At 36.3% G+C, this 20,944-nt stretch overlaps 1 protein-coding gene across 3 annotated transcripts in view; it reads left to right on the forward strand.

Annotated features, from left to right (window-relative positions):
- REV1 (REV1 DNA directed polymerase) overlaps positions 1-20,944 on the forward strand; it is a 61,313-nt gene that overhangs the window by 19,695 nt on the left and 20,674 nt on the right. The window contains exons 5-12 of one of the 3 annotated variants that reach the window (XM_065829463.2): positions 4,308-4,457; positions 6,556-7,268; positions 9,101-9,208; positions 10,707-10,823; positions 15,459-15,591; positions 16,397-16,525; positions 17,197-17,351; positions 19,674-19,793. In XM_065829463.2, coding sequence (XP_065685535.2) covers positions 4,308-4,457; positions 6,556-7,268; positions 9,101-9,208; positions 10,707-10,823; positions 15,459-15,591; positions 16,397-16,525; positions 17,197-17,351; positions 19,674-19,793 — 1,625 coding nt within the window. Of the gene's footprint in view, positions 1-4,307; positions 4,458-6,555; positions 7,269-9,100; positions 9,209-10,706; positions 10,824-13,660; positions 13,892-15,458; positions 15,592-16,396; positions 16,526-17,196; positions 17,352-19,673; positions 19,794-20,944 lie in introns of those variants that run through there. The other 2 variants (XM_065829464.2, XM_071808342.1) reach the window with 2 other exon arrangements.

A 20,944-nucleotide genomic window follows, 5' to 3' on the forward strand; every position in this document is an offset into this window, starting at 1 on the left:
TTTTTTTGGAAGCTAGCAAAGCATTGAAGGGGAAAGAGATGGCTTTTATAGCTATATCAGAAGCAAATGAAGTGGGCCTGCTGTTGGGTGGTGGGGCAACTACATGACAAAGGATATGGAAAAAGTTGAGGTACTTGTGGCAGGATGCAAGCCCCCCTCTCTCCCCCTCCCTCCTTCAGTATGGAAGGAGTAGGCACATCTCCCTCTCTCTCTGCTCTTTGAGGCTAACAGCTTCTTTTGTTTGGCCCCAGAGCACCCTGGCCAGGGCCATTAGGAGAAGGGAGTGCCAAGGCGCCAGTGAGCCGCTGGGTGCCTGTGGCCAGTGTGGGGGATGTTTTGGAGGCTTCAGGGGCACCCCCACAGCTAGTGTGGGGGTGCAGAGAAGCTTCTGGAATGCCTACAGTCAGGTCTGATCAGCCAATATAAAAACGGGACTCTTGTCGAGACTCCACCCATTGTTGCCGTTCTCTCGGAGCACGAGCAAGATGCTACCGCCGAGAGCCCCCCTCCCCGGGATGGAGACTCTGCCTGCCTTGCCGCCACGGGTGTGAGTAAAACTTCTCGCACAGTCGCGAGTGTATTTATACTTTCCGTGCACATATGCACGTGTAACTTTCCGTGCTCAATACGGGCACGTGTATAAATTATTTCCTCGCACAATTGCGAGTGTATTTTCCTCCCATGCTTCCACATAAGCACGTGTAATATTCCGTGCACATTTGCACGTGTAAGTGTATTAACCCTCGCAGGATTGCGAGTGTATTATAAATTTACCGTCGCGGAATCACGAGTGTACTAACTTTCCGTACTCACTACAAGTATGTGTATCTCTTTAAAAATAATCCCGCACCGTGTTCAGGCAAGCGTGTACTCCTCCGGGACTCAGGGACGGCTCTGGCATTGTTTTGGGTGAAGCAACGTACATGCACTCTGTGGACCACCTGTTGTATTAGTTGCTGCCCCTTAATAATTTTCCTCAACTGATACCTGAACCTGTATTTAAGTAACTTTTGGAGTGCTAAAACCCTGTTTCTCATTGGTTTAATAAAAGTTGTTTTGGACCCTGTTGTCCCTTAAACTAACTTCGGGGTGCCTCTGTGACAGTACTCAATACTGGCTTTTCTTCAGTGGCAAGGTTACTTTCGTGCCTTGAAGGCCTGCTGTAGAGTCTGGAGAAAAGAACTGCTACCAAAGGTATAGAAAACATAAATTATGGTTCACTTAACAAAACATGATATATACAACTAGAGTACCAGATAGAATGAGAATCCAAGGGGGCTGAAGGAGCTGGCTGATATCACTGCTGCACCACTCTCTGCCATCTTTGAAAATTTGTGGCAATCAGATGAGATTTTCCGGAAGACTGCATAAAAGGCAAATGTTGTGCCTGCCTTCAGAAAGGCAAGGAATAAGAGTCTAGGGAACCACACTGTGATGAGCTTCACCTCAGCCACTGAACACTATAGAAGGTACCTTCCTGGAAGTTAATATCCAGGGTGGCAAATCATGCCTGACCAGCCTGGTTGTCTTCTGTGGTGAGATGGCTGGACAACTGGAGAGCAGTAGATATTGTTTGCTTTGACTGCAGTAAGGCTTTTGACACAGTCCCCCATTGCAGTCCTGAGGAAGTTGGGGAAGTCAGATTGGGGAGATGGGGATTGGATAAGTTGAGTGAAGAACTGGATCAACTGCCTGGCTCAGACAGTAGCAGTCAGCAGTTCAGGGTTGAATTAGCAAATAGTTACAAGTGGCATTTCTGAAGGGTAGATACTGGGGCACATGCAGTTTAATGTCTTTGTTTAAAATGGGGACATTGGTGATGCAGTGAAAAGTACCTTCAGCAAGTTTGTGGATGACAGTAAATAGAAGGGAACAGCTGATATACTGGAGAGCAGGGCTGCCCTTGGGTGAACCTAAACAAACTGGAGGAATGGGATGACAGAAACTTCACTAAATTCAACAAAGTCAAATGCAGAATCCTGCACATGGTACAGAATTAATTCCACACAGCCAGAGAGACACTAGGGACTTGCTGGCTAGCACACACCCTTGTAGGGAAAGACTTCAGGGTCCTGGTGGACCATGAAGCAGCAGTTGTGCCTTCATGTAGATAAAAGCTAACACATACTGTGTTGCATCAGCAAGACCATAGCCAGCAGGTCAAGGGAAGTGATTTTTCCAATCTGTCCAGCACTTCCGAAGCTACATCTGGAGTTCTGTGTCTGATTTTGGTCTACTCAGTACAAGACAGATACTGACAAATCAGAGTGAGTTCAGAGGAGAACTACCACCAGGAATAGGGGCCTGGAACATGTGATATATGACAAGAGGCTGAGGAGGCTGGTTTTGTTCTGCTTGGAGAGAAGATTAGAAGGTGATCTAGTTGCTGTCTTTTGTTATGTATATGGTGGTTACAGGGAGCATGGATACAGATTTTTCAAGATGCACAACAAGAGGACTAGGTCATAGTCACAAGTTGCAGCAAAAGAATGGCCGAGTGTAAGGAAAAGATTACAGTGAAAGAGTAAGCAGTGTAACACATGCCTAGAGAGGTTTTGGAATCTTTGCCTTTGGAGATATTCAAAATTTGGGTGAATTCAGCCGTGGACAACTTGATCTAACTTTAAAGATAACCCTGCTTTGAGCAGTGTTTCTACTAGAGACCTCCGGAGGTCCTTTCCAACCTGTTTTTTTTTTTTTTAGCGATTATGGATTCTGTGATGCAGGGAGTGTGGAATGAGGAAAGATGTTGAATGAGGCATCTAAAATAGGATTCCTGTTGTTGCATCTTCAAACATTTTGAAAAAAACCCAAACCAGCTGTGTATTGATCTAGTAACACAGCTGCTCTGGTAGCTAAAATCTTAGCATGAACAAGTTCTTAATGTGGGTTTTTTTATCATATTGAAATTGCAGTAATGATTTTGAAATATTACCTGCGTGGTTATGCACCCAGGTTCACATGGTGATAGGAGAAACAGTCCAACCAGGCATTGTAAAAGCTTAGTTGCTGCATGACCACTTTCTGTACAATAAAGCTTTGGAACTCTACCATGTGTATTTTTAGCTCTGTTTAGCAGTGTTTAATGTAAATTATGTTCCTGTGCTATATAAATGATGCTCTATATTCACGTATCAAACAATATTTAATTGACATAATTTTAGGGCTCTTTTTACTATCACATTGCCATAGAAACTTTACTAGATCTCTATGTATATACCTAACTAGTTTTAATTTATCTAATTGGGAGACATGATCTCCCACTATATTCTTCTCTAATTGCAGCAAGAAAGCTCCTGAGGGCTTTTGTTCCACTGTCCAGCTCCCTTGACAGTAGTATGGATTTGAGCTAGTTAAAAAGCACATCTCCAAGATAAAACATTCAGGTGTTGAAGAACAGAAAAACAATACTTCACTGGGCTAAACTGTCTTTAAAAATTTGAATCCAATTGTATCTTCAAAACTGAATGCTAATATAAACTTGTTTGATAGAAGAGAAGTTCCTCTGTTTCAGTGTCTCTGACCCAGTGTTCAGTATAAAGAGTTGCATATGAAGAATAGGTGAAACACATGCTGGAAAGGCTATTATGTCCTCTGCCAGCAGCAGGCATCAGGGTAGAAAGATGAAATCATGCTGTGGTGTATTTTTGAGAGGATACCACTTCAAAATACATGACTTCCCTAAGGATTTTAGCAGTTGTTGAAGTATAATTGCAGTTTCAGATATTTATGGAAGGTCTGTTTGGAAATTATTCTTCTGTCTAGATTTCTTCAGTGAGTTTTCCTCACAAGGAGGAGTAATTACCCTATTGGAATTGAAAAAGTAGTTCCTCTAATAGCAATTCCTAGCTCACCTCCTTTGAATTCTACCCAAATTTTCTTGGAGCATGTGCATTTTGTTATTCCATGTTTAAGAGTTCATTTAGCATTGCTTAGTTAGAATAGCCTGGACTACTCACCAAGTTTTTTTAATGGGACATTGTTTATTTTGCTTTTGAAATTACATATGTGGAGTTTGTGTGTATCAGTTGAAGAAATGGATGTAAACAACTGACCAACACAACTGTGCGAACATCTTTAGTACTACCAGTCACCACATCACAAATTGCTGTTCAGTCCACTTAGTAGTGGGAAGGGGGTTGTGGAAGCGACTGTGAGTACATATAGCAGAACAGCAGAAGATAATGTCCAAAGTAATAGTTTGTTGTACAGGACACATTTTTTAGCATAAGAGGTAGAGGTTTTTTAAAATGTCTTAAGTAGTAACGTGTTCCTTTTCTGTTCCTTTTTTTTTTCTTTTGTTTCAGCATTAAAGCTGGACGCCTCCTCTCGCACATTCCGTATCAGCTTTACACCAAGCAGTCAAGTGTTCAAAAAGGTCTCAACTTTAATAGCATATGCAAACCTGAAGATGCCATGCCAGGTCCAAGCAATATAGCTAAAGATCTCAACAGGGTGTAAGTGTTTCTTATCTTGTAATGCAGATATGAATTATTTACCCATAATGGGTTTGCATTTATAACTATATATCATTTTAAAAATTCATTTCAGCTTTATTAAAGGGAAGCCCTGAGGAAGTGAAATTTAAAAATAAGGTACAGCTGTATAAATAGTTGAGGACAGAATTACAGTTAGCTCGACTCCAAGCCTTTGCTTGATAATGTGACCTGGGAGTCCTAGGATGTAGTATATCTGTATGGAGGCAACAGGCATAGATTGAAAGATTTTGACTGGTGGCACTGAAAAGTAGGTCTTTATTTTAAACCAAAAAGCTGATATGATATAATTACTTTTGATAAAGGTGTTGCTAAAGGTGCATAGGAACAAATGTACAGGCATACTAGTTGTTCTTTAGCTTCTTAAATAAATCACAGTTTATGTATGGTAACACCAAGGTTTAAGTCACACTCAAGAGAGAAGATGGCTTAAAAATCCAATTACAATATGAAAGACTCTCCTGAAAGACCTCTAGAAGGGAATAGAAGAGAATGCACCAGCAAAACTTAACTGGCAGAGGAATTGGAATTTGGAAAGAAACCTTCCACTTGAACAGACTGTTCTGTAGATTTTTTTAGAGGGTTCCTGCATCTTTTTCAGTAGCACATATTCATTGTTTAGAGGCAAGAATCATCAAATTATAGAATGATTGAGGTTGGAACAGACCTCTGGAAGTCATCTGGTCCAATGCTACTGCTCAAACAGGGCCAGGGACATTGTACAAGATACTAGGCTTTCTGATTTATGATGATGATCTGTGTTCTTCCACAGTCCACTGATTTATTTAAAATACAGTTCTGCATAATGCTGAGGAGACTTTACCGCGTGAGTGGGATTTGTCTGTGTTTAGGAAAAATAAAACCTGTGCCACAAAATGGATGTCCTAGGCAGTATATCTTACCTGTATTTTAAACGAGTGATACAATCACCATCACTACTTACTATTGCATGGTTATTGGTTTTTGAATGAGAGGAGTATTCACACTTCCAAAAATACCAATTTAATCTGAAAAGCATGAGTTTCTTTAAAAGTCTGCCCTGTCCTCTAGTGCTATATCTGTACCTTTGGATATACCACTTTCAACCGTGCAACTCCTCAAAAATATGATGTTTAATATAATTTATGATTGTGATAATCTTAATCAAATTGTAGTCACAGTTAATTGGCTTTCTTCTTTCACTGGTATACTGGATAGGTAATTATTTCCCACCTTTTTTGTGTGTACTTAAATTGCTAGCTTTGGGAGTTAGGAGTAATGGCTGGTGTTTTTCAACAGATCAAGAGTATACACAACTCTTGAAGGCTTTGGTTTTAATTCCACTTAGGGTTTGTTACAGGGATAATTTTTCAAATGAAAGCTTTGCCTCTGCACTGTCAGAGTAACTGTAAATTGCCTGTGCTCTTGTGGCAGAATACTTTGTTTTATATGCTTAAAAGATGAAGAGTAGTTAGTTTGGGTTTTTGTCAAAAGGTAAGAATACATTTGATTTATGGAGCTTGAACAGATTTTTCCTTGAGAGAAGATAAAACAAATCTAGCACATTAATCTAGAATAATTTTATAAAAAAAACCCAGGAGGTTTCTGTGTATTATTTCTTTCTTTCTTTGTAACTAGATAAGGAAAATTGCATCTCTTGATACAAAGATAACTCCTGATGGTTTGCATATTCCTGCACCATTCATGCTGTCCCTGGTAGTACATCTGTGTTAACAAATACATATTTTATTGTAATTCGATTGGAGACTGCTGGTCAAGTTAAAAGCCTTAGAAATAGCTTTTCTAATGTGAGCAGAATTTTGGTCACTCCTGTGTAAACTCCTGGTGGTGCTGCATTAATAATACACCAAATCTCTGAAATGTCTTGTACAGCAATACAATATTTTGTGACTTTGAGAGGACATGGCTCAGAGTTGGAGATAATTGTCTTGAGAATGTAAAAACTACTCAAGTATATAATGTTACCAGTTAGGAAGATAAATACTTAGCACTTGAAATGATGTGTAAATGTGCCTTCTTTTAGAAAAGATATGGTATTAAATAATCATGTATGTTTCAGAAATCATATTAAAAAGTCTGAGGCGGAAAACGAGATCACACCCAATGGAATAAGTGGCTGGAATGAAGAAGAGGAAGAAGAAAGTGATGATTTTGGATTTACAGAGCTGGAGCAGATCCTTCCTGGCCAGAAACAAAATGGGATTCAGTCTCACAAAGACAGCACTGCCATTTTTAATGGACACACACACACTTCTACCAGTGCCTTAAAGACACAGGATTGCTTGGTGCCCTCCGGCAACGGTGTTGCAAGTAGGTTCTCTCCAGGCCCTGTGCAGGAGGAGGGGAAGACTGATAAAGGCATGGTTGACTTTAGAGACTGCACAACGCAGCAGTTGAAGCAAAGCAACAAAAATACAGACTTTTTGTGGAATCCACATAGGACTATGAGTAATTCCTCCTCATCTTCATCTTTGCACAGTACTGCTAAAATAAATGGTGCTCACCACTCCACTGTTCAGGGGCCTTCAAGCACAAAAAGCACTTCTGTACCTACTCCTAGCAAGGCAACTTCCTTACCTGTGTCCAAACCTTCAGATTGTAGTTTTATTTCAGACTTCTATTCACGTTCAAGACTGCATCATATATCAACGTGGAAGTGTGAATTGACAGAGTTTGTCAACAGCCTGCAGAGAAAAAACAGCGGTGTCTTTCCAGGGAGGGAAAAATTAAAAAAATGGAAAGCAGGCAGGTCTGCACTTAAAACTGACACAGGTAGATACTTGTTTAAGAAGGTTTATGTTGAGAAGGTGCCTCATATCTTTGTACATTAAATGTGTAGCTGAGACTAAGTAGGTTAGTTAGTATTCAATATTCACATTACAGTCAGAGTGTCTGGAAAAGCTTGGTGACTTTGCGCTTAAGACTGAAACATCCAACTGCTTTTGATTTTGTTTGTTGTTCTTTTTTTTTAACTTAAATTGTGACAATGTGATACCCTGGTCTATATTCAATTCTTCCTTGTAGGAATAATATTCCTGACTTTACTAAGATATGTGGATTGATCAAGGGGGAAAAAAATACTATATCTATCTAAATACACAAGTTTGTAGTTGCCATATGAAAATCTAAAGGGAAAAAAAAAACAATAAATGCAAGAAAAAAAACCTTGCTGCTTATAGTTCAGTGTGAAAATTTAAAAGATTAGTAACATTTGGAAGTGAACTAATTTTTTTTTTTTATAGAGTTTTGTATACTTCTGGGTCTGTGTAAATGGGTGACAGTGTCGCATGAGACTTCTGATCCTGGCTTGTGACAGAAGGGAAATGTTTTATGTCTTTATATCAAGGACCAAAATGAAAAAATATGTGTAATTCATGAGAAGCAAAGTGTCACAAGTATAGATATTTTGCATCTTCAGAATCTCTCATTAACAGTCTTAATCAATTAAAAGGCTATCTCTGTAGCACTAAAGAGTGCAGTAAAAATACTTCTAATCATATGAAAATATGCTTGATGATATATTACCACATCCTAAAAAAATTATTGTTAGCTAATTAAATTAACTGATTCTGTGTTTGTGCTAGGATACGCAAGTTACAAAATGTGTTAGCTTACGAACTACCTTAATGTGTTTTTTTCACCAAAATAAGGTATGAGCTAATATATTTTTAGTTTATCTTTGATTTGGCCTAGAGTATGATAATAGTTAATGAATCTGTATTAGTTGACAAGTAGCAGCTTCTTAAGCATTAACTTTGTCACTTGGTTTGTAAATAGGCCCTTTATGAGACCTTGTTTTTTAAATAATAAGTTCAAATGATAAATTATTAAAAACAGGAAAACATTGTTCTGATTATGCAGTAATTGGCTCAGATGTTAAGCAGAACAATTCACTTGAAGTATTTTTTCACTGTTACACGTTCTGCATTGTTCGTATAAAGATTTTTTTTTTTTTTTTTTTTGTTAGATAATAGCCTCCTCTGGTAGGTCAGCAATATAGACATGCAGACTTCTGGAATACTTAACACAAGTATTTCTAGTGCTTTAGCAGTGTAAGTTTTTCAGTCTGTAATGATATTGCTCATCTTTGCTGAATGTTTACATGAGTTTAGATACAGCAATGACAAAATCCAATTCCATGAGAGGTTTAAAACTAATTTTGGTGTGTTTCATGAAGAGTTAATGGTAGTTTTTACTGCAGCTGAACTTTTTTTTTTTCTTTTGGAGCAGTCTTCTGATGGAACAAAAAGCAGTAAAGATCACTGTTCAAATTCAGTGTTAACATAGTGAAAATAAGGTCCAGTTCCCACAACATACATTAATCTTCTTGGGTTGGGGGAGCTTGTTAGGTAGAAGGTGTTAATTATGAGAAAATAAAATAGAAACTTTAAGTTGATGCATTGTTTAGGCTGTATGTCTACTGTTTGTGTTTACATTTCTCTGATACTTTTGTAAATGGAAATACCTTCTTGGTGAGCAGGAACAAGAATCTTTATAATTTAAGGTGGTGAAAACTTGATGATAGTCCTTGATGGACTAGTGTGAGTAGTACCAAAGTGTATAAATTAGGGTTCAAGTTTTCTGTTGGTGTATCTTCATACTAGGTAATGTGTCTGTTGCGAGTTCAGCCAAGCCACAGAGCTGTATAATGCACGTGGATATGGATTGCTTCTTTGTGTCTGTGGCTATCCGAAATAGACCAGATCTCAAAGGTTAGTATTTAATTCTATGTGTTACAGTTTACTCAGATGAACCTTTAAAAATGAAACCAAACTTGCACGCTTACAAAATTAATTTTGCATGTTAATCTTATTTTGTGGCATCTTTGGTAGTCAGACCATGCAACTTTCATATTCCTACTTAATTTCTCATAATCCAAAAGCAAGTGGAAGAGAGAACTGAAATTCTCCTTGTTATCTCCTTTCAGTATCTAAAGTAAGAAAAAATAAGTAAAATCTGACGTAACTATTCTCTATAACTTTGCACATATCTTATTGAAACTTAAATCTACCATATTAGAAATTGGGCATCCAATTCTAGTTGTACCAAAGGTGGGGTTTGGTCACTCTCTGTTCAGGAAAAAAAAAGTATCCTAATAATTTTTGTAGAGTAATGTAAGGAGCTTTGTTTAGCTAGGAAAATGGAAAGGTCAAGGCTGAGAATTAATTGTCTCTGCCTGATTTATTTTTTCAGGGAAAATTTGCTTCTCCTTCCCTTTTCTATCTAAGGTCTTAACACATGAAGTATTATAAGACCTGGAGGATGAACAATTCATTTGGCATTTAGAAGTCTGAGTTGTGTGATCGTCCTTAGGGCACAGGAAGAGTTAGTGGAGCTCCCTAGCAAGTTTTGGTGGGTTTTTTTCAAGTGTACCATTCAGAAATGGTGGTTCTGTGCAAACACTGAACTTTGGTGATGCACAAGTCTGAAGACTTGGTGCAGAGTTGACTGTCTGACCATCTGACACACATTTATCGTTGACCTTGGAAAAGAAGAGTAAGGTGTGCATACAGTTCATTTGCTCTCTTTCACGAAAAGGCAGAAGCAGCTGTATTAAAGAGACTCCTAGTATGTTTGGGTCTTCAAAACTTAATTTCCTTCCAAGTTCAAATGCCATTAGTGGAATATAAAGAACCTAGGACTTCTCGGCAAATATTTTTTTCTGTCCATGGAAGTCTGCCAGAAATTTCAGTGCATAAATTAGCTTCCTATAGAAAAATTATGGAGGTGTTGATATTACTAAAAAGTCAGAAGTTTACTAAATATTTGATTTTGTACAGTTAATTAAACAAGTGGAACTGAGTGTTTTGGTATGTGTATACTCTTCCAATTTGCTTAAGATATTAAACATGATAAAGTATTTAAAATCAGTACAGTGTTTGCTGTGTCTTAAACTAATGAACCATTAGGGCATTGGTGAAGGTTCACCGCTTCCATTTATACTTGTTATTAAAGACAAACTAGTATGGCTGTATTTTCACTCTTTAAGAGCTTTTTTCTTCTTTACTTGTGACTGCAATTAAGACAGCAAATTCATGGTGACAATGCAAAGTCATTTTCATAGCTGTTTTTTCCTTTATTCTCCAAGTGTGTAAGCTTGAAAGAAATTATAAAAAAATAAAGCAGACATCTTTATGATCATACCCTAGCTGTGCTATTGTTAAAATGTAAGCTATTATAGATGTTGATGTATGCATTTCTTCTCCACAGGAAAACCAGTAGCTGTTACTAGTAACAGAGGCGCAGGAAAGGCACCACTGCGCCCTGGTGCAAACCCCCAGCTTGAACAGCAATATTACCAGAATAAGCTACTGAATGGCAAAGCAGGTACAGATAAGTCTGTTTGTCTGTATCTTTTTAACTTTTGTTGCTGAAGACTTTTTCCTTGAAGTTACTAATAAAGTGCACAGTTGATAATTTGGGGTTTTTTTCATGCGCGGGATTTCAGAGAAGAAATATTTTTGGACAACACGGTGCTCTATGGCCTCAGTAACAACATGCCACTGTGACCTCTTGTTAGTTGGCTTTGCTCAGTATGGATTAATTATTTTAAAGTAATTTAAGTTTTACTCACCTTCATTGAGGTTGTATATAAGATATAATGTAATTATTTAAAATAAGAAATAAATACTAATTGTCCAGGATCACTTTGTTCCGAGTAAGTCTATTGCAGAGAAGAACGTACAAAATAAATTTTAAAAGGCTACTAAATTTTTTTAGTATAAAAGTAGAAATGACAGCACATGGCCAATGAGAAACTGATTGTTTGAAGCTGGCTTTTGAATTGCATGTGTACAATGAGTTAATTTGGGTGGTCCTTAGAGGGTTTTAGGTTTTTGGAAGTCTGTGCAAGTTCCTGTGTTCTGTCTCTCCACTAGTTTGTTTCCTTAAAACCAGGGCTTCTATCATAGTTTGAGAATTCCTTACTTGCCTGCCTAATTTAGAAGTTTTTTACTTTTTGTGTCCTCAAGTAGTAATATACTAATGTAAACAAAACATACTTTTATTGACAAGTTTCATTATTATTATACTGCCTGAACTGCATTTAGTATGAGATGGTATGTTGCTGAACATTGGTTAACTTGTTTGGGTTTTTTTTCTAACAGTCTGCTCAGTCAGCTTGAAACTTAGTTTTTAACACAAGGTTGGTAAAATGTGCATATACAAGGGGCAGCTGCTATTTAATTTCAGTTTAGATTTGGAAGCCGAGTTTCTCCTTTGTCCCTTGTATGTGCACTTTTTGCCAACACTGTTGTTAAAAAGTTTACACCTCAGTGAGTTATTTGGTTGATACAAGAGGTGGAAAAATGACAGGTGGTTCTTCCATGCTTGTTACTGAAATGTTAGTACGTAAACAAAATCTGCCAATTTTCAAAGATATTGGGAAACAAGGTATTACAGAAGTTATACCATTTTGTCTTTTTGCTGCAGATTAAGAACACTTCAAAACTGAGGTAGAACATATGTTTGTGGAATCCACTGGCCTTTGACTTTTTAAGGACTCTTCAGGATGCTCCAGACTTAGTTTCTGCTTTGTTGTTTGCAATGCCATGCATAAGTGCATTACAAAGATAGCTGTGGTTTTATGGAGTTGGATTTTCTGTAGTATAGCTTGTGTATGAGCTATTTATTGGGAGTTCAGTTTTATACAATGACTTTGTAACTTCTGTTAGGACCTTAGACTGGATAAGGGTGTGACTTCATACAATCAAGTGATGTTTAGAGAGTGAGGCAGTTAAATTACAGTTTGTCTGAGATCTGGTATGTTCTTTGTGACTCTCAAATTCAGTAGTGTCTCTTTACTATATTTATTGCTTAAGGGTACAGCAGATTTCAGCCTCATTGTATAATAAACTTCTTACTGCAGCAGCTTTTTCTGGATACTCACACGTTCATTGCTGTGATAAAACTTCAGCATCCAGTCTCACTGGTTTGCACCCAGGCCAGCAGCTAGCTCTTTCTTTCTTGATACTTATTCTGATTGTGCAACCTATTGTTTTAGTGAAAGGATTTTTTCCTAACACTCTTTTTACACTCTCTGTCTCATTAGCTGCAGTTCTTAATATTTTTTTGTCTCATTATTTTTTATCTCCATGTACAACATTTTTATCAACAAAAAATACAACCTGTTGTTTCTGCTTGCATTCTCATAAGTACATGGCTTGTCTTCCTTTTGGGAAAAAGGAATTACAGTTAGCCGTGGTCTTAGATGAAAAGATGGAATTGCAGGCTAGCCTTTTCTAACATCACAGTATTTTAGAAAGTGTATGTGAAACACTTCACAGCACATGTTTAATTGTGCTGTGCCAGAGTTAAATGTTGTCCAGTAGGCACATGTATCACATGGAAAAGTACTTTTTCTAAAATATCAAATATACAATATCACATAAACAGAATGCTAAATTATGCTGTTAAACATACACAATTCTGTTTGGGGACATGTTATATACATGAAATTAAAGGTAGTTGGGACCAACTTTGAACAGAACATTCATGCTTCAACGTGGAACCCACTTCATTTTTTGATGCTTCATGCTTTCCAGGCTGTTCTCTGATTTTGCCTTCTCCAGGTCTTGCTTATTAGAAAAAAATGTTTCAAATTACAGCAAACAAACAAAAAACCCCAAACCCTTGTGAATCACTTTTGACCAAATACTGAATTCTGCTGCTTCAGCTACTTTTTTTTTTCCAAATTACTTCTTTAGCGATTCTAGTTCCTGCTTTTGATCTGGATTGCTAGACAAATATTTAGTGTCAACAGAATCCTGAATCTTTTATGAAATACTTTTTCTTGTTTGAACTCATCCAAAAATGTGTAACTTTTAAATTTAAAAACTTACTATCATTCTCACCCTAAATCTCCAAATTGGAGATAGCCTTTCTGGGTAGTAGAAATTATTTCTCTACTTTTTTGTCATCTTTAACATTCATGTTCTAAAGATAGAGGATTAACATATGTTAATCAGGATTCATAGTTTGGGGTCTCTTTTCCATGGCCAGGATGCCCAAGATGTGAATGTTTTCTAGGCTTCCTTTCCCTCAACCCTAGTATCTCCCTTTTTTTTTCATTCTAAAGAGCAGCAGATTTTAACCATCATATTAGTCACAGATTTATTCTCAGCGATTTCTTTTTCACAGACTTGGGTCCTGGCCTCTGATTTCTCCATCCGTTGCTCCACATTCACCATGTGCCTGTCTAGTTTCCCAGCTTTTGATGAGAGGTTCTCTACCTTGCCTTCCATTGAGGACAATGTGTTCTGCATTGCCCTGAATTTCACATGAAGTGACTCCATCAGCTCATGGGGGGATCTGCTCTGCTGCGATGTGGAAAAAGTCGACGAGTCAAATGAAGATAGACAAGATGACAGCATCATCTCAGGCCAGGGCACAGGAAGGCATGGACTAAATAAATTGTTCCTGTCATTCTTATCTTTATTTGGGGCATAATTTTGCTCTGATTTTCAGTTGCAGACATGTTAGGTAACATACTGAGCTCATCATACATAAAATATTTAAAACATAAAAAGGTGCAAAAATTTAGCAGAAATTCTGAATAAAAGCAGTTTTTCATGTGAGTCAGGCTCTACCCCTGCTGTCTCCATTCACTCATTACAACACTTTCTCTGGTCTATAACTACTCATATGTGCACGTAGCACCGTGTTTCCTTTTAGTCAAATTGTCAGTGTGGAAGTTGTTAGTACCATGAAATATAATTAGGCATTGTGGCACTCTGAAGAAAGATCTTGTTTATTATATTACAAAGGTGTCTGGTATTAAATTGGCTACAGTAATGAAAAAGAACTGTAACATACGTATTGGATTTCATTTTCAGTAAACAGAAGCTTTTTGTCTGTATGATACCTTGTTGGTTTGATTCTGATACGGAGTTTTGGAGGGCATAGTAGTTTTTGCATCTGGCCATTTTTTCAGGCTGATCTATATTTAGAGTACAGGCATGTGTATTTCAAGGTTTACATACTGTGAAAACCCAGATAGAAAGGAACAGAAAATGCTTTACTCGATTCCATTATTCAGTGTCATCGAATTCTGTTCTAGCACCTAGAATACAGTAGGCCTGGAGGACTCTTTAAAATTAATCTGAGAGGATGCAGTAAAGTTTTATGGAATTGGGGAAGGTCTGTCTCATTTTAAGTCTGGAGTTGCACTATTTATAATTGTATCATTTTGATCCAAGGTAAATCTATGGTGATATTTGAAAGAAGTTGACATATCCTAATAAGAGAATTATTAGGAAGTAACAACAGAAGTTTTGTCACTTAATATCCCTACAAGAGTGTTGAAGGAAATACGAGTTTCTAGTTAGTGTTTTTTAATTTGACCTAATTAGCATTCTGGTTATTTCACTTCTTAAAAATCACTTTGTGTGAAATCTAGATTATTAGGAAAATAATTTTAAGTAAGAGGCTGTAAGTATGATAAAAAGTGGGTTTGTTTTCTGAATTTCATTTATGTATTCTTGTGGTACTTGTGCCTTTTGTAAAAAGGAACATAACTACGTGTCTTCTCGTTCAGCCAAGCAGTTGGTAAATTTTTGAGTGTCTAGTATGTGTTTACAGGATATGACTGTAGCAGTTATCGTCAAGTATTCAATCATTTTTATTGTCATTAAGGCTGAGATGAGTCTTTTTATATAGCATGGTATATGTAGTGACCAACAAGTTGCTGTGTGGTAATTTGGGGGGAAATAGAAACAGAATTTTCTATAGCTTAATATTATTAGTGATATGTACAGACCTATCTGCAGAGAGATTAATATATGGGGGTGTTCTGTTTTGTTTTTTCTGGACCATGGTATGAACCCATATAAGGTTAAGAACCTCTTCATCAACAGGTAGCATTATAGAAGTTGTATAAATAAAATCAATAATTTTATTCACATTCATTCTGTTGATCTCTTAAGAAGAATAACATAAAAACAAATAAAAATATTATTTTCCAAGCAGAAAGTAGAGTACCTGATAAGCTGGACTCATCAGTATGGGAACATCCTGATTCCACACATGTGAATGGAGCTGACTTCAATCTCACTGTTCTGTCCATGGCTGAAATAGCTTCTTGTAGTTACGAAGCCAGGTAGGTAAAAGTTACCTAGGAGGTTGCTTGAAAATCTTATGCAGATAGGTATAAAATGCCTAGAAATAGCAATTTTTACATCAGTGTCTTTACATTTATCTAGAGAGGATTTTTTGTTTCGTTTTCAGAAGTTGTAGTTATATGGATTGTTAGAATTTAACACAAGGACCTTCTTATGGATGCTGTTGCTTTTTGAACACTGCTTAGTAGCTCCCAACCTAACCTACATGTTACTTGAAACAAAGCCTATCAAGGAAAACATTATACAATTCACTGTGATATTGTTGATTTCATAGTGTAATCTTCACTTCTTTGTATCAAAACTGAATTATTTCATGGAATTAAGAACACTTTGTTACTGAAGGTTTTACTTACAATCAGTAAATGTGATTACTAAACTTAAAAGCGTTTCTCCCACAGATTATGTTGAATATCTCTAATAACGTAGCTTATAAATGTTGACAATATGAAACAACTTGTTATCAATATAAGCATAGTGTTGGAAATATGATTTTTCTTCCATAATGGAAATAATATTCCAGAAATTAGTCCTTTATTGAAACCTTTCTCTAGCATACTAGTGTAGGCAGTCTTGTATTTGTATCTCAAAAAGAGTTTACTTATTAGTGGAGCATAATTTTGTAAGCTTGCACAGTGGAATAAAATATATGGTTACCTTAGTCAATGTAGTATATGCATGGTTTTAATTTAAAACAGAAGATAGCAAGTAGTGCTTTCTGGAGACTTTATTTGTGAAAAAGTTGGTACTGTGTTTATTTAGAGTTTTTTTATTATTTAATTTTAGACAAGTCGGCATAAAAAATGGAATGTTTTTTGGCCAAGCAAAAAAGTTGTGTCCAAATCTTCAAGCAGTTTCTTATGATTTTGATGCGTACAAAGAAGTTGCACGGACAGTATATGAAATATTAGCAAGGTAATATGCTGTTTGCCTACCTGATATTTCATGGTAAGGTTATCAAGTGTATTTTATTTGCCACTAGTGAATACCGTTATTCGATCTAGTATTTTCATCTCTCTGTTACTCTTCAGCTTCAATAAAGCCATTCCTATTTGAGATCTTCCTTTTGTAGTATTTCTGTTATTTTGAGCACTGTGCTGCTTCTGAGCTTTCTTTTGTCATGAAGCCAAATCCTGTAAACAGCATCTGACTTCCAAAGGAGTCATTGTTAAACTTTTTACTGATTACACTATGAGAAGCAGATCCCTGCTTAATAGTGAGATTCTTCCAAGAGGTTTTTTTTTAGTAACTTAAGAGTGGATTGTTGGAGTAACATCTATTAGGAACTACTTTCTGGTTTAAAATGCACATGAACAAACCTGGAAATTTGTTATTCTCAATGAAAAATAAAAATTCAACTACTTCTCCAGCTGTTCTTTTAAAATCATGATGCATGTTGAAATTAGTCCTACATTACTAATGTTACTGTAATTTGCTGGTTTAGTATTTTTAATATGTAAGTGATGTGTGATACAAAATAAGCGGGGAAATGCCACCACAAAAGGAAGACTTTATTTGCTACATATTTGTTTTAACAGATGGTGAGCTGTTGCTGGTGTTTCACCTCCTTTACTTTGTGTTGATAGCTATACTCATAACATCGAAGCAGTCAGTTGTGATGAAGCACTAGTAGATATCACTGAAATCCTTACAGAGACCAGATTGACTCCCGATGAACTTGCAAATGCTATCCGCACTGAAATCAAAGCCCAAACTAAATGCACTGCTTCTGTTGGGATGGGTAAGTACCTTATTTCATTTCTGTTTACAAGCAATGCCTGCTATTGTTAGGTGTACCAAAGCTATGGTAAGATTGCTAAAACACTAAGTGTTTTTGTCATATGGAATATGTTGCCATTTACATTAAATTAGTGTAAATAAAAATGCCATAAAGTCTTCATCAGTAGAAAGTTTTAAACAAAAATTAATAAAATTGCTATCACTTCTCCTTTGTTATCTGAACAGTATGCTAAAATTCCATCTGTATGATATTCTTACATTCATTTTTATTAAATGCTACTGTATTTTTCCAGTAAATAGAAAAATAAGCACAGATTCTGTTCCTTATCAGAGATAGCTGTAAGAGTTTACAGGGTGGCATGATTCAGCGTAGTTATTAGAAGGTATTGAAACCAAAGATTTGTGTGATTTACAGTGGATATGGTATATGAAATCACACATCTGAAAATACTTCCTTGATTTATTTTCACTTGGCCCCTTCCTTTCTTTTTTTTTGTCCCTAATTAATACTGGAGTCAAGTGTCTGTAAATAAATTTACTGAGTTTATATAAGTGTATGAAATCCACTTGTGAGACAAGCTGAAGTTCATTACTGTAGGCAGAATTCTTCCTTTATTTTTTATAATGTCTTAGTACAGAGTCTATAATTCCCTAGATTTCTGTTTCTGTCTTGTTTTGACATGAAACACATTTGTAATCTCTTTTATATGCCTATTTAGTGTGTTTGTTTTTTCTAAAGAGTGGAATTAGTTTTTAAGGCATTATTTTCTAATCTGGTATCATAGTTCTCTTGTTGATTGAAAGAGACAAGTACCTCTGAGCAATTTTTTTTTCCTAATAATTTGTGTGAGATACTGGAAAATAATTTTGGCATCCTTTCTAGAAATTCATATGGTAGGTACATGACAGGGACTTTGTCTCTTCACTCATAATTCATTGTTAAGTAAATAGATCAGAGGAAACAACTGTACTTGTACTATTACATGAATGTAGAGACCTTATTTCAAAAATGTGGTCTGCCAGAAACATACATCTTGGGTGATTTATGTGTTACCCAATGGGAAAGTTGCACCAATATATTAATAATAAAATATAAATTTGAATGGATACTGTGAAAACTATTGAGATCTCCTCTAAACACTGCTGTCTGATTAGAGATAAATAGGGATATGCTTATGCCAGTTGAACAAATTTAATTTTTACCTTAGAGATTTTAGTGGCTAAACTAAAATGATTTAAACAATGCTAGTGAAAGATTAAACACCCATCTGTAAACATCCCATGTCATGATTTCTCATTTGTTAAGTGAGGCATTAATTTTTTTCTACTTTACTTCAGTGTTGTGGGAATAATACGTTGCAGAAGGTAAATCACTGAGATTTTGTGGTGTTAGAGGCTATGTTAGTATGTTTGATAGATAAGAAGATCAAAACTCTTCAGTACTCTGTAGACAAAAACATGGATCCCTGAAGTTAAATAAGAAATTGAATGAAGAATCTTTCATTAATTGTTTCATCAGTTTAACATCTCAGGAGAAACAATGCACATAAAATTCTGTTACTGTTCTTATTGACTTAAAATTTTAAAATAGACAAAAAGAGTGTAAACAGAGGTAGGAGGAGAACACATAGTGCTGTGAGTTGTGAATTCCCTGACCTTTTATTAGTTTGCTTTATCGTAGAACAGGGTGTTTGAGTGGCAATACTGAATCTGTTTGGGTATCGTTTCAGAGGTCTTAGTGGATGGGCATGAACAAACCTTTAAACAAGAAAGAAAAAATGCTGAAATAGGTCTTGTTCCCAGCACACTTTATGAGTGCGTGTAATAACTTAATAAAGTAATTGGATTTTTTTAGTGAATACTCAGGCCCAAGTATTAGCTTAATTCCAGTATTTCACATATAATGCACTTGATAGAATTGTAAGCCTAAGTATTACTTACATTGATGACTGTGGATTTGTTGAAGTTCTGCAGTGTTAAACTCCTACACTTCTATATTTTTTAGCCATTTGAGCTTAACTGTTTATCTGCATCTCTACATGTGTAGAACATAACCAGACAGCGTTCTTAGTTAAGTGTCTCACACTTCGGTTTTTTTGGTTGGTTGGTTTTAAATTTGCAGTTGTAGTTACCATGACAGTTACACTGCTGTAATCACAAATACTGCTACTTGCTGATTTAGAAGTATATATTAATATATTTCATTAAATTATTTGAAAAAGGTAAAGAATTTGACTGTGCTTTCTGCGTTTTTCCTTGACTGCTGGAACTGCGGCATTCTACTTGAGAAGTTACCATACATATACTATAAACTGTTTTACAGGTTCCAATATTCTGCTGGCCAGAATGGCAACTCGTAAAGCAAAACCAGATGGACAGTATCACTTAAAACCTGAAGAAGTGGATGATTTTATCAGAGGGCAACTTGTTACCAGTCTTCCAGGTACTCTTTTGTTTTACAGGACGTTTTGCCTTCTGATATTAAAACACTTTCAGCTATAAATCTGTGTTCTGGATCAAGCCAGATTATATGCTATTCCATGGTTATGACCTGAAAAAAGATGTACTGATTTCTGCAAATTTCTGTAAACAATTTCTGTGACCTTTTCATATCTTTGAGCAGCATCTTTTTTTAGTAAAGATTTTGCAGATCCACGCAACATGACCTACAGCTCAGAGTTTAGTATGTTATGCAACCTTCTATTCTTTAATAAAATTAGTTAGATGAGTCATTTCGAGTGAGTGCTAGCTTGCTGTATCATAAAGAGTATAATAAAATGAGTAACACAAGATAGTTATTACTGAGGCAGGGTTTCCTTAGAACTGAGAACTAGTCCAAGAGAGCATTTTTTCTAAAAAGGGGTGTATCAAGTCAGGAGCTGAAAAAATAGCACAGATGCCATAATAAAACAATATATGAAGAGGAAAAAGGGAGAGAAAGGAGAGAGGAGTTTGTTTAATCTCTTCTGTATCTAAGAAACTCTGAGAGGTTTTGAAGAAAATAAGGACAGAAGGAAAATTAAGGAATAAAATTTCACAGAGGAGAATGTTACTGAACTAAAGTGTTTCTGATTGCACCATGAGCTGCAAACTGTGACAAAATGTGTTGATTCCTAAAGAACAACAGGTTTGTCAAATTCCAACTTTTTTGCCTAGTTGTTGGAGGAAGTGATTGTGACATGGATTATGATTTATAATTTGCAAGTATGACAGTACTAATCATTTTATGAACTATTTGGCCGTTTCAGCTAAATCTTACTGAGAGATAGAAGTTGTAATAACATGTTTCCACAAGTTCTGTGAAAAATGACAGCTAGACAGAGTAGAGTGATCCAAATGAGTGCATCCTTTAACGGACAAGCAGGCAAAATTCAACTATTGTACGTTTTGTCAGTAGTTTGCAGTGATACGTGCAGCCAGAGTACCTGTTTTCTGTCCTGCATTCCTTGGTCAGACAGGAGAAAGGAGGATATTTCAGTAAGGAAGAACTCGATCAAATGAGTGGAATGCCTGTGGACATAGACAAGACCCAGGAGAAGGCTAGAGGGGAGGCAAGAAACATTTCTGGCCCACAGGTTTTAGGGAGATTCTTCA

Source organism: Patagioenas fasciata, chromosome 1, assembly GCF_037038585.1.
Source record: "Patagioenas fasciata isolate bPatFas1 chromosome 1, bPatFas1.hap1, whole genome shotgun sequence".
Classification (NCBI taxonomy): Eukaryota; Metazoa; Chordata; class Aves; order Columbiformes; family Columbidae; genus Patagioenas; species Patagioenas fasciata.